Source organism: Mastigoproctus giganteus, chromosome 6, assembly GCF_048544385.1.
Source record: "Mastigoproctus giganteus isolate SK-2022 chromosome 6, ASM4854438v1, whole genome shotgun sequence".
In the NCBI taxonomy this organism is placed as follows: Eukaryota; Metazoa; Arthropoda; class Arachnida; order Uropygi; family Thelyphonidae; genus Mastigoproctus; species Mastigoproctus giganteus.
Genome location: NC_143580.1, coordinates 231,506,270 through 231,518,536, shown reverse-complemented (window position 1 = coordinate 231,518,536; position 12,267 = coordinate 231,506,270). Strand labels below are relative to the sequence as shown.

At 35.5% G+C, this 12,267-nt stretch overlaps 1 protein-coding gene across 1 annotated transcript in view; it reads right to left on the bottom strand.

Moving 5' to 3' along the window:
• The window catches only part of LOC150085077 (endoplasmic reticulum membrane-associated RNA degradation protein-like), a 110,410-nt gene extending 103,565 nt beyond the window's left edge, over nt 1–6,845 (bottom strand). Inside the window, exons 1-3 of the mRNA XM_090376456.1 lie at nt 6,622–6,845; nt 2,725–2,879; nt 2,521–2,619 (exon numbers count right to left, since the gene is read on the bottom strand). Of these exons, the coding sequence (XP_090232582.1) occupies nt 2,521–2,619; nt 2,725–2,879; nt 6,622–6,805 (438 nt within the window). The 5' untranslated portion in view covers nt 6,806–6,845. The remainder of the gene's footprint in view (nt 1–2,520; nt 2,620–2,724; nt 2,880–6,621) is intronic.
• Between the last annotated feature and the right edge of the window lie 5,422 nt (nt 6,846–12,267).

The window sequence follows — 12,267 nt, the reverse complement described above, 5'->3', positions numbered from 1 at the left end:
ACTGTTTAAAGAAGCAATGCAAGATCATCTAGACAAGACAGCAGTAACAGTTAAGACACAGCATGGGTCTGTTAAAGGGAGGTCTTGTCTGACCAATTTGATTGTATACTATGAAGTGGTTACAAAGGAACTAAATGCCAAAAATAATTTTGATATCATATACTTGGATTTCAGGAAAGCTTTCGATACTGTTGCACATGAAAGACTGCTGTACAAATTGGAGAGGTATGACATTAAGGGTAAGTTGCTACAATGGATAAAGGGATAGTTGAGTGGGAGATGACAGAGAGTGGTAATCAATGGACACTGCTCTTTGTGGACAAATGTTATTAGTGGAGTTCCCCAGGGTTCGGTGTTGGGCCCATTGTTGTTTTGTATATTTATTAATGATATTGATGAAGGTATATCAGGTTTAATGTCCAAGTTTGCAGATGATACAAAGGTTGGCAGGGTTGTTAATGACATTAAAGACAGTATACTACACCAACTGGATCTAGATAAGTTGGGCAAATGGGCTGAGAAGTGGCAACTGAAGTTTAACTTGACAAATTCAAAGTACAGTGTACTGCATATGGGTAGCAATAGCCGAATAGAAGCGTGCCAACTATGTGGTACTACACTCAGGGAAGAAGAAAGTGAAAAAGACCTGGGGGTAATTGTGCAGTTGAATATGAAGTTCATTGAGCAATGTAGATGGGCTTGCCAGGCAGGTCATGGAGTCTTGTCAATGATATATAGGAATTTTGCTAGTAGGGATGGGGAGGTGATTATCCCGTTATACAAGGCAATGGTCAGGCTACACCTAGAGTACTACTGTGTACAGGTCTGGAGGTCTCATCTTAGGAAGGATGTAGAGTTGCTAGAATGAGTACAAAGAAGGGCAACAAGATTGGTGAGGGGGAACAAAGGGGTGCTCTTACCAAGAAAGGCTTAAGTTTTGCAAATTACATTGTCTGGAGACTAAGCACCTGCGAGGTGATCTGATTGAGGTGTATAAAGCCTTGAATGGTTTGAGCATGCTCAATGTCGATGGGATTCTTCCTCTTGCTCAGATTATGAACCTGAGGGGGACACAGATTCAAATTGAGGAAAGCAGTTTTAGAATAGATGTGTGGAAATTTGTCCTTAGCCAGCAGGTAGTTGATTGGTGGAACAGACTTTCATCTTTTGTTGTGGAAGTTGATTTTGATTTGATTTGATTTGATTTTTTATGGCGCATTGGCAGCTTAGACCATAATGTGGAAGTTGATAGCCTAAATAAATTTAAGGCTGAGCTAGACAAGCATTTGAAACAAATGGAGGGGTGAAATGGAAGGGGTGGTTTGTTTTTTTTTTTTTGGCTGATGCTGCATAAGCTTGCATAGTATGCCTCTACTAATGCTAATGCTAATATTAGTTGTTAATATTTCATTTGACTGAGTTCTAAACTTACGATGATATACTACAATATTTACTGATTACAACATTCTTCCTAACCCTTTCAAAAATCAGTTATCCAATTGTATGTGGGCTCCCATGTCAGTTTCTGATACAGGTGGCTCTGTGGAGTGAGTTATGAAATTTTGAAGTTTGTAAGAATGAAAACTTTGTAAATGAATGCTTTTAAATATAAAATATTAATTTATTATTTTGACTTGATTGCCCAGCATTAGAGTAAATTTAATTCAAGCCAGAATTTTTTAAAAAATTGAAAAAAAAAATTGTATCATTTATTTGAATTCATCATCTTCTGAATCTCAATTCCAGAGAATACCTTCAGTTTTGATATTTGTAAGCCAAAGTCAGATGACAACAGCTGACAGGCACAACATCTTCCCCGAATTTTCAAAGTTTTTTTTGTGATGTCATCTATTAAAATTGTCTGCTATTAGTCAAAAGCACAGATAAGAGATGGTAGCAAATACTGGAAAAATTTCCAGACAATTCATACATAAACTGACACATCTTTTGAAGTATACTTGATATTACCATGATAAAATTATATTTACATACTTGTATATACTCCTTAGAGTCCACACATGAAAAATGTAGATCAATATACATATTCATGGAATGGTTAATGATAACTTCATTGGACCACACTGTTATTCAGCATAAGAAACATTCTATGATATAACAAAAACAGCTTTGGTTACTGAGTCAAAAGGAATATCTGCTGAATGTCCAGGTGTAAATTTAATTCAGCTAATTTGCTTTTCTTAATCCTGATCAGGTAATTCAGATTAAAGCTCTTGAAATTTGTTTTCTAGTGCAGTTTCTGGCTGCCTTATAATACAGTAATGTATTGTATGTAAAATTAATATTCATATTTTGGCACCACATGTAAAACTTAAATCACTTAAGAACTGTGCTGAACATTAACAGAAATTGATTTTGCTATGTTGCATTCTGTTATAAGGAATTCTTTCAAAATCTATTTTTGCCTGTTACAAATGATCCAAATTTACCTTTTAGTTATTGATAGGAATATCAATTACTACTCATAAAATGAAAATAAACAAATTATATACAGACACATACATTTCCCAATGCTCTTTCCAGATAAGATGTAATGAGCAAAAGAGAAGTCACTTTTCCAATCTGGTCATCATGTAGCAATTCAAATGCCCACAGAAAGACCTAAAATATGTTTAAAAAAATTCTATAACTTTCTTATTTCTTTATATTAGACTGAATTGAAAATAATATTCATTTTAAATTAATTTATTTAATTAAGTGTTTTACCCTTTCATTGTGAGTCCACTTTAATTTACTGATAAACTTTTCTGAAAATTCTGTTAAGGTCATATTCTGATACGTTTTAGCTATAGAAGATATATGTGGTGCAAGTTTAACAACTGCATCTTTATACCACTGTTCCAAATTTTCAGAAGTCCCATCTATAAAAGAAATTATATTCATATTCGCTGATGATGTACTAAAATATAGTATATCCATATAATGTATATCGAATAAAAAAATCTAAAAAAAAAAATACATCATTTATTCACTACTTTTTAAAATCAGTAATTTAAAAAAAAAAAAAAAAAAATTGTAGACAATTTTCCACTTAGAATCTAAGGTATATAAACTAATCAACTTCAATTCACTAAAAGATTAATGCATAAAATGCACTTACCTTGTGATTATTCAATGCCCCCTATTTTGTTCCCCGTATCATCTTTTACATTTAACAAGAATAACAAAGACTTGGGTTAATCTTTAGAATATTATTATTTTATTATTATTAATAGCCATACGGTGCAAGGAAGCCTGAGGCTTCTTATCTGCCCAGCTAAAAAAAATTTTAATACCCTGAGAGAGAGAGAGGAGTAGGAGGGAATCATCAAAAAAGAGAAGAATGATGATATCCAGCTCAGGACCCTGGGTGTACCCCCCCCCGGGTTAAATATATGAGGTACAATCCCATGAATCTTTGTGAATACAAGTAATAGGCAGGTCTAGCACACCGGTTGCTTACATAGACTGCTAATCACCATGACTCTGCATTACAGAGAATGCCATTTCTCAAACGACCACAGCTGGCAGGAATACCATACACAGACTGGTAAACCTGACCAATGTTTTTAGTATACTAACAATTTCATAGTATGAACCAGAGCTGTAATGCATATTGAATATTAATGTATATTGAGGTAAACTTCTCTTATTATTTTACAAATACTAACAATTTAAATACTTTTCCCTCCCTTACAGCTTTCATATTCAGTTAGTCAAAAAAAGGTTAAATTAGTTTATGCCACTAATTCAGGATGGATTCAAGTGAAGAACAGTGTTCATAAGGTTTAGTGTATGTTATTGTCTATGTCCACAGTTTTTTGCTTGAATCTGTCCCAAATTAGTAGCGTAACCTAACAAAACCTGCCGTTATTGACTAAATGAAAATGGAATCTATTAAAAAAAAACCACACATCTATAACCTTCAGTACACAGCCTTTCACATATTCAATGAAAAAAGCAGAGAATTACTCACAGGACCAGACCTTCCAATTGCAGTGAACCAGTGGGCAGAGCTAGCTAGACCTGTCCATCATTTGTAGTCACAAAGATCCATGGGATTGCACTTCATATTCTTAGGATTAATTATTCCAGGACTTATTTCCATACTTAATATAACCAGGGGCTCACATCTGGTGAGTATGGGCTTGGCATACCCAGGGTTCTGAGCTTTCTACTTCTGCCTCTCTCTCTCTCTCTCTCTCTCTCTCTCTCTCTCAGAGTAACTCAGAAATTTTTTTTGGCTAGTGCAGCATAAGCCTCAGGTTTCCTTGCATCATATGGCTGATAATAATAATAGTTTATATAGTCAGGTATACCACTGCTATAGTATGACAGAATCAAACCTTTCAAATCTGGCAATCCATAATTTGGAACTATCCATTTACTAGCTAAGTTTACAAAAATGGGTGAATCTGACAAACCACCCAAGAATATGCAATTTAGTTTTCAGACTGGCCAGTTGCCACAAGCAGTGCTAGGGCTGATTTCAAGATTCCACTTCTGAGCCATAAGCTTTTACTGCAAAAAATCTGTTGGGTCAATTAATTATCTAACTGCTATTCACTGATAATAAGTAATGGATTACTCCGTTTCTGTGTCAAGATTCATATATGAAACATTAGGTCAAGGTAATGATTCACTAAATACTTACTGTTTAGTGGAAGTTCTTAGAACTTTTAGATTGGTGTATGTAAACAATGTCAAAAGAGCAACTTATCCATTTGTATTTTCTATAAGCCATATAAAATTTAAGTAATTAAGTAGTCCAAATGAGTGTGGCTTTCCAAAATGCATACAACTGGTCCTTACCTATTACAGAAAAAGGTTGTATTGTTCAAGATCCTGTCATTAGGACTTTGGTGATTGTATGAAACATTTTGTTTTTCCTATTTCAAAATATATTGTACACAGTATGGTATATTTTGGAAGGGGAAATAATTTTTATTTTTACAGTATTGTATAATTTATTTTTTTGACATACTGCCATTCTCTCAAAAAATGAAGACTACACTTGTGCAGTATTATATATAAGTTGCAGTATAGAAATGCAATATTTTTCACAGCTCTTCTATGATACAGGAAATTCCAAAATCTTGCAAGGATCATGTTCGAGGTCAGTGGATTTAATATGTAGGTTAGTGCAAATGCATCACTTTAACATAGCTATCTACCAAAGTAGTTAAATTAATTAATTAATTAATTTGCACTAACCAATATGTAGGTTAGTGCAAATGCATCACTTTAACATAGCTATCTACCAAAGTAGTTAAATTAATTAATTAAATTGGCATCGTTTTGGTTATATCTCATATTGTGACTGCCTTCACAACGAGTTACTGGTATTGTACTACCTCGAATAAATAACATTTCACCAGTGGAGAAGACTATTGTTATTTATTCTCAGTGGATACCACCACTGCAACAAGAATAAATAACAATAGTCTTCTCCACTGGTGAAATGTTATTTATTCGAGGTAGTACAATACCAGTAACTCGTTGTGAAGGCAGTCTCACATCTGGTGAGTATGGGCTTGGCACACCCAGGGTCCTGAGCTGGATATCATCATTCTTCTCTTTCTTGGTGATTCCTTTCTACTTCTCTCTCGCTCTCGCTCTCTCTCTCTCTCAGGGTAATAGGGAAATTTTTTTTTTTTTTGGCCGGTGCAGCATAAGCCTCAGGCTTCCTTGCACCATATGGCTATTAATAATGATAATGATAATGAAAACGATGCCAATTTAATTTAATTAATTAATTTAACTACTTTGGTAGATAGCTATGTTAAAATGATGCACTAACCTACATATTAGTCATTCTACCTCGCAGCATGAGGCCTTTGCCCTTAAATACTTTATAGTTGTACTGTACCTAAAAATTTCATCGCAACATGCTTCGTATTTCAAGTTTTTAAAAATCAACAATCTTACCTTCAGAAATTTAAGTCGACTTTGAAAATAATCTAAAATCTCTATCTCAAAAATTTCCTATAATTCACTTCACAAATAAGTAGCCTCAATTCTAATCTCAGTGAAATCCATTTCCATCTATAATCTTTTAACCCCAGTTTTCTGGGATTAGAAAAGAATTTTGGCTGTCAACTTTCTCAAATAAAAAGAATAGTTCTATAGAATATATAAGTATCATTAATCAGATAAAAACATTAATAGGAAATATTTGCAATTACAATCTGACCCAATTAATAAAGACAAAAATTGTCACAAGTAATTCTACTAATTCTAGAAATTAATTCCTCTCACCCCATCCAACAATAACTTTAACATGACTGTATTAGCACCATTCTAGTTTGCTTTACAATTTAAAGAAAAAAAGAGAGGAACATGTATAAGTTTGTCACATATGGGGTTTCATTAGTTGAGTAATTTTGGTATTAAAAAGCATGATACTATTAATACCTCATGATACTATTAATACCTCATGAAATACTTTAAAATGGTAAGTTTTCCATTATATAGGCATTTTTCTAAGAAGAGGTTTTACTATATATAAATTGTAAGTATATTCTTTTGAAAGAAAAATTATTTAACAATTCCATTAAGCAAAGCAAATCTAATAATGATAACTTATTTTTAATTTCTTTTAATTTTTAACTAAATGCCACTCACTTCTTATTTCAAGAAGATGTGCAGTCAATGTCCAGTCAAATAAACTTTCAGAATGATGAATTTCAATAGCTGCTTCATCAAAAACATGAAAGAGATGTAGCACACCAGGAGATAGGCATGTATTCCCTAATGGAATTTCACTTAGAGCAAAAATATTTTCTTCTCCTGATACTTTTTCATTCATTGCTCATTAAAACCACTAAGGGCTTGAAAAGTTATTTTTGTTTCATTTCTCTCCAATAAAAAATTATAAATATCAGCAATGGACTTTGTTTTTAGGAAAATAACTGATATTGAAAAAATGAAGAAAATTTATCACTGATAAAGCATGGATATCCAAGAGGAAGTTGAAAGGAATAATCATTGTTCCTACAAAAGAGAAACAGATGTTTTATTTAAATGCTCTTACTTGAAAGAAAGACCAATTAAAAATATACATAAATTTCAGAAACATTTAGTATATCAAGTGGCATTAACCTAATATTGATAATAATTAAGCTAAGCTAAAAAATAAAATAAAATATAACACCCAAAAAACCTAAAAGGCAATTATATTAATAAACAAAGAAGACATACATGATTTAGTAAAAAAATAATGCCTGCTGGTGATAGCTAATATAAAAAATTCTCAGATCTGGAAAGGATCAAATATACAATTCCAAGATCTAGCAAGGATCTTGGAAGTGTACATTTAACTCTTGTGAGATCTTAAGTGAATTCAAGAAATAATCATTGCCAGACTGAAATTCCAAGATTTGATCCTTGCTACAACTTAAAATTTCAACATCCAGCAAGGATTAAAATCAAACAAACATAGAATCAAAGTTCCAAGATCAACAAGGATCAGGTCCCAAAGTCACCAATTTGAGAGGTTTGACTCTACCTAAAATCTGAAGATAAAACAAAACAAACAATGACTGTATGTGACATTCACTGTTCAGTTCATGGGTTTAGCAGTGTAAAGCAACTAACTGAACAAGAGCTATCTTATTGCCTCACACTACATTTTTTTTTTTCCTTCAAATAAAATTGCTTTCCATTCATTTCAGAAGTTCACTGATGATATTTTTAGATTAAATCAAGTGATCAGCGGAATGTTCTAGTTCATTCTGTGAAAGTGACAACATTCCATACTCGAAATAAAGTCTATGATAAACAGAAAGTGAACTCACTGCTTGAAGGATGTTGATGGTCTAATGGCAGCAATGAACATGAGACACATTCCCGAAGAATGCTGACTATTTATAGATGCATCTAAGGAGGTTAGCCTTAAGGCTGTGTTATTACACAATGGAAATATGCTGCCTCTTGCATATTCAATACCACAAAAGAGAACATCCTCTTAGGTGTACACTATCACAAGTATGAGTGATATGTGATGATTTAAAGGTAATCGTCATTTTATTAGGACTACAAAAGGATTACACTAAGTATTATTGCTTACTCTACAAGTGGGATAGCCGTGCCAAGGATATGCACAAGAGAAGAGCAGTTGGCCTCTACAAAAATCATTAACACCTGGTAAAATAAAAAAATACCTTATGTAAATATAAAAAAAACTACTTTTTTTCGAAAATAAGGGCCTATCTGCCATTTTAAACACCCACCATTTCCGTGTTTAACACCCCAAAATCTATAAAGTAAGCTTACTTTCATTCTGCCAAGATATGACCCAAAATTTGTTGTTCAATATAATTTATCTCCTTCTGACTTTCTTCTCAGTTATTAAAAATCATTTAATTCCCAGTTAGAATTAGGTATACATCTGGCTTTGCATCCCTAAAAACTTCTTTATATGTGAATTTAGATGCAAAATATTTATTTAGTTTGATAGCAACCTGAAAAGGATTATCTGGATATGAATAGTTAAGCTATTCATATCCAGAATTTCATTCCCTTCCTTCTAGTATTAACATAAACTAAGATGACTTCACTACTTTTCTTTACAACCTTGATCAAAGATATCTCCTAATAGGCATAAATATTATATGCCTCATCCTCTTAGTAACTTAATCACAGACTAGTTAACATTGAAATTTCTAATTACCACATGCATTTTTCCTCTCTGCCATTAGTCTCATCAGCTCACCTGGCATTCATTTAGGTCTAAACCCCGAACAGTAATTCTTAGTAGTTATAAAAATTATTAACAGTTTCTACAGTTACTTCCCTGAACACTGCAGTTGGTAACATCAGTTGGTACCACTAAAAAGAATTTAAAATCTAAGACCAAATGCAAAAGCAAATTCCATTACCTTTGATAGTAGTTATATTTAAGTAAATTCCACACTATAATTACTACCACCTGGTAGTTCCGTTATCTGGAGATTCTTAACTCAAGTAGAGTCACTGCTGATAATTCATATCAAGAATATCGCTTTTCTTTTGTTGCCTCTCTAACATGCTGGTATAAAAGTCATCCAGTAAATTCACAAATGTTCTGCTACTGATTAAATGACTTACTCCCAAGCAGTCAATAAAATCTCCCAGTGGCTGCTTTATTAGGTATGCTTACACTTCTTGCGAAATAGAGCATCCTTCAGTTACCTCATCATGTATTTATATCATGCAATATAAAGCAGGTGAACAGATGTGCATGTATGGAGATACCAGAATGTCAAATCAACTCCACCATAATTCTTTGTGGAGATACCGACTCTGTAAAATAGGCCACTGTGTGAGTTATGTATTGTTTTTGTATATATTGTGTGGTAGGTGGACAGATATGCAGAGATGTTGTATATATGTAATGCAGTTCAATAGAAAGACAACAGATTTAAACAAGTCAGAACATGGCATGGCAGCTGCTGCCAGACATGCCAGTACGAATATCCTGAAAACTACAACCCTGTTGGGATCTTCACATATGACTGTGTCTCAGACGTGCTGAAATTTGTCCAAGAACCGAATAACATCCAGCCAATGGCAATCCTAAGGTTACAACAGTATACTGCATCATTGGGAAACCGGGAAATAAATATAAATGGTTGGATTAAAATCGTTTAATGACTAATAGAACAAAATAACAAAAAATAAAAGTAATATACACACAAAAGCTTTCAGACAGATGTCATCCTTCCTCAGTTATGATAGTTAACTGTTATTGAAAAATACAAAACATCACGTGCATGCCATGGTGGTTATGCATGATGAGAATCGCATGCTACAGGTGCTTGCAACAATTAGCTGGTTGAAGTGGAGGTTTGCGGTTGTAGTTGTAATACTCAGGAATGCTCCGAGTGGCAACATTTGTCAGCTAAGAGGATGGTTGCCTCAGTTATGGGGGTTGATGTGAAAACCTCTGTTCCTGTTGAAGGAACCACTACAACATATGTGAAGCGATTCCAATAAGAAATGGCGGTGGTAGTTGCTGGATCGGTCAATGATCTCAACATCGCGGCGTGGATCAATGTTGTGCTGGGTTGACCAGAAGTGCTCAGCAATCACTGAGCACTTCTGAGTGATCCACGTCCTCCAAACAGATGGCTTTCTCATGCTCAGAGACTCGATTACTAAGTCTTCTGCCGGTTTCCCCAACGTAGCAGCTAGTGCAATCACAGCAGGAAATATGGTACACCAATCCACTCTGTTGTGGGGGGGGGGACCTGGTGTTGCAACCTTCGAGACAAGGGATCGCAGCTTTCTCCCCAGAAGTTGTAAACACTTTATCCCATGAACCTGTAGGACCCTAGAGATTTGTTGCATCAGATTTGGGTAGTACAGGATAAATATGGTCATGGTTTGTTTGTTGTTGTTGTTTTGGTTTTTAGGAGCATTAGCAACTAGGGCCATATTGCTCCGGGATATGCGGTGGTCATTCCCTGACCTTTCCACATCCTCCATATTTGGTGGTGATGGGCTTGAACCCCGGTCTAATCAAGAAGCGTGTGCTATGCACTGCTGCTCCTTCCCACCTGGCTACGGAGACGCCATGGTCATGGTGAGGTCACCACTGCATGGGGCCCTGCAGTTGGCAACATGGTTATGAGCCTGCAGGTCACACCTATCCAGGGTACTGGTAGGGTAGCCGCACTTTGCCAGATCTGCCTTAACCTTAGTAACCTCAGTGTGCCTATCATTCTCAGAACTGGAGTGTGTCCAGGCACAAGTTAGTAGGGCTAGCACCGTGCTGAGAAGATGGTTGCATGCATGTGCTGACTAGTACTTGGTAAACTGGTCAGCACACATCGGCTTTCGAAAGACTGAAGTCTTTAAACGCAAACCATCACATCGGACAAGGGTGTCTAAGAAAGGAAGGAAGGGCATTGCCTGACTCCAGTTCAATGGTGAATTGAATGAAAGGCAACAGAGTTGAGGTGGTGTAGGAACTGGTCTTCTGACTCCCGAGGGATGACCACAAACACATCCACGTATACCGGCACCAAAAGGCTATGGGATCTGGCAAACCCACAAATGCACAACCTTCCAGCTCCTCCATTGCGATGATATTTGTATCCAGCCTGCTCTCACCCCTGGAGGGGTGAGAGCAGGCTGGATACAAACTTGGATAGCTCGTATCCTCACTACGCATGGCCACCATGGCATGCACATGATGTTCTGTATTTTACAGTAATGGTTAACTATAACAACTGAGGAAGGACAACATCCATCTGAAAGCTTTTGTGTGTATATTACATTTATTTTATTCAATTAGTCATTAAATGATTTTAATCTAACCATTTATATTTATTTCCCGGTTTCCCAGTGACACAGTATATTGTTGTATCATGAATCCTGTGCACGTAGTGCCCAGGATTCGTGATACAACATATTTTCCCCGAAATCTTAAGTTTGGAAATTGCTCATTGATGCACCAGGGCAGAGGCAGAAACAAGACTTCTCCAGGGTCAGAAGCGCTAGAATCAATCAAATAACATTCCAGTACAATAGTGGTAACCAAAGGGGCATTTCAGAATGTATAATATTTTAACTTGTCACAGATGAAGTATCACAACTTTAGCAAAAAAATAGCAGTTAAATCTTGTTTTTTTGATGCCAGGAACAGAACCCAAATTAAGTTCCCCTCCTGTCAGCAAAAATTAATAATGTATGGTTACAGCTGGCTCAGAAACACCAACACTGAATAGTAGAGGATTTAAAAAGTGTTGTCTGGTCTGATTCTTACTTTCATATTGACGGGAGGACCAGAAAACAGCAAAAATAGTGAGTCCATGGATCCATCCTGCCATGTGTTAGCAATGCAGGCTGATAATGGCAGTGTAAGGGTGTGGGGATTTTCATTTTGCCCATTGAGTCCCTTCATACCAATGGAGCAACATTTGAATACCATAGGTTAGCTGTATATTGTTTAAGATTAGATGCATCCCTTTGTGGCTGCAATGTATCTATCTATGAATAGGTTCTTCAACACGATAATGCACCACGGCACAAACACAAAACATGGTTATAAGAACATGAGAGTGAATTTAGCCTCCTGTGGTGATCTCCCCAGTTGCCAGATCTCAATCCCCTTAGCACCTGTGGGATGGGGTGGTACAAGCTCTTCAGATTACAGATCCACAACCATCCTATTTGAAAAAATGTGGGAAGAAACTGAGTTAACATGGACAACCATCACTGTAACACTTCCGACACTTAGTTCAGTCCATTTCACAATGACTACAGGCTGAAGGAGGAACTACTCAC